This window comes from Fukomys damarensis, unplaced genomic scaffold (assembly GCF_012274545.1).
Source record: "Fukomys damarensis isolate Sample0158 unplaced genomic scaffold, DMR_v1.0_HiC HiC_scaffold_19, whole genome shotgun sequence".
In the NCBI taxonomy this organism is placed as follows: Eukaryota; Metazoa; Chordata; class Mammalia; order Rodentia; family Bathyergidae; genus Fukomys; species Fukomys damarensis.
This window is the reverse complement of record NW_022900931.1, coordinates 9,552,211-9,553,069: the sequence shown is the minus strand read 5'-3', so window position 1 is coordinate 9,553,069 and position 859 is coordinate 9,552,211. Positions and strand designations below refer to the sequence as shown.

General features: G+C 54.5%; 1 protein-coding gene across 1 annotated transcript in view; it reads right to left on the bottom strand.

Annotated features, from left to right (window-relative positions):
• The window catches only part of Lgals2 (galectin 2), a 5,200-nt gene extending 5,022 nt beyond the window's left edge, over window positions 1-178 (bottom strand). Inside the window, exon 1 of the mRNA XM_010613311.3 lies at window positions 109-178. Within this exon, the coding sequence (XP_010611613.1) occupies window positions 109-114 (6 nt within the window). The 5' untranslated portion in view covers window positions 115-178. The remainder of the gene's footprint in view (window positions 1-108) is intronic.
• Between the last annotated feature and the right edge of the window lie 681 nt (window positions 179-859).

Below are 859 nucleotides of genomic sequence, written 5' to 3'. Positions count from 1 at the left end.
CCGGGGGGGGGGGGGACTGTGACCCAGATCAGGGCAGCAACCCCAGCCCACCCCAGCCAGGCAAAGACGCAGATGGGATGCGAGAGGTGGTGGAGGTTGTGTTCTTACCGACATGGTGGCAGCTCTGTGCTCAGGGTCCTGATCAGGATGAGCGTACAGCAGAGTATTACTGATTAACTCCACCCGGCCAGAAATAAGGACTCTGGCCCCTGGGACCCAGCGTTCCCTCCTGCCTCTCCAGGGAAGGGGACCAAACAGATGGATGATGCCTCACCTGTGCCCGCCCAGCTGGGCCCATCCTCCCGCCTCCCCCTCAGGTCTCCAGAGCTCCACCTCCCACACACAAACGAACGGAAACCCAGGAGCCTGAGATTTCCTGGCCTGAGCCTGGCTCAACTACAAAAAGAGGCTCACTGTGTTACAAGATCCAAACCTCTCATGAAAACAACGCTGAGATCCCACCTCACCCCCAGAAAGAATGGCTGCTCTCAAGAAATCAACCAATAACCCTGGAGGGGCTGTGGGGAAAAAGGACCCCTTCTCCACTGTTGGTGAGCGCGCAGACTGGTGCAACCACTGTGGAAATCAGTGTGGAGATTTCTCAAAGAACTAAAACTAAAGGTTCCTTTTGACCGAGCTGTATGTCTTCTTGGTATCTTCCCAAAAGAATTAAAAGCATCATACCACAGTGATATATGTGCACACCCCCTTTTTTGTTTGTTTTTGAGAAGGGTCTCATCATGTAGTTGAGAATGACCTGGAACTCACTATGCAGCCCAGGCTGGTCTCGAACTCACAGCGAGCCTCCTGCCTCAGCCTCCCGAGTGTTGGGATTACAGGCGTGCGCCATCACATCCAG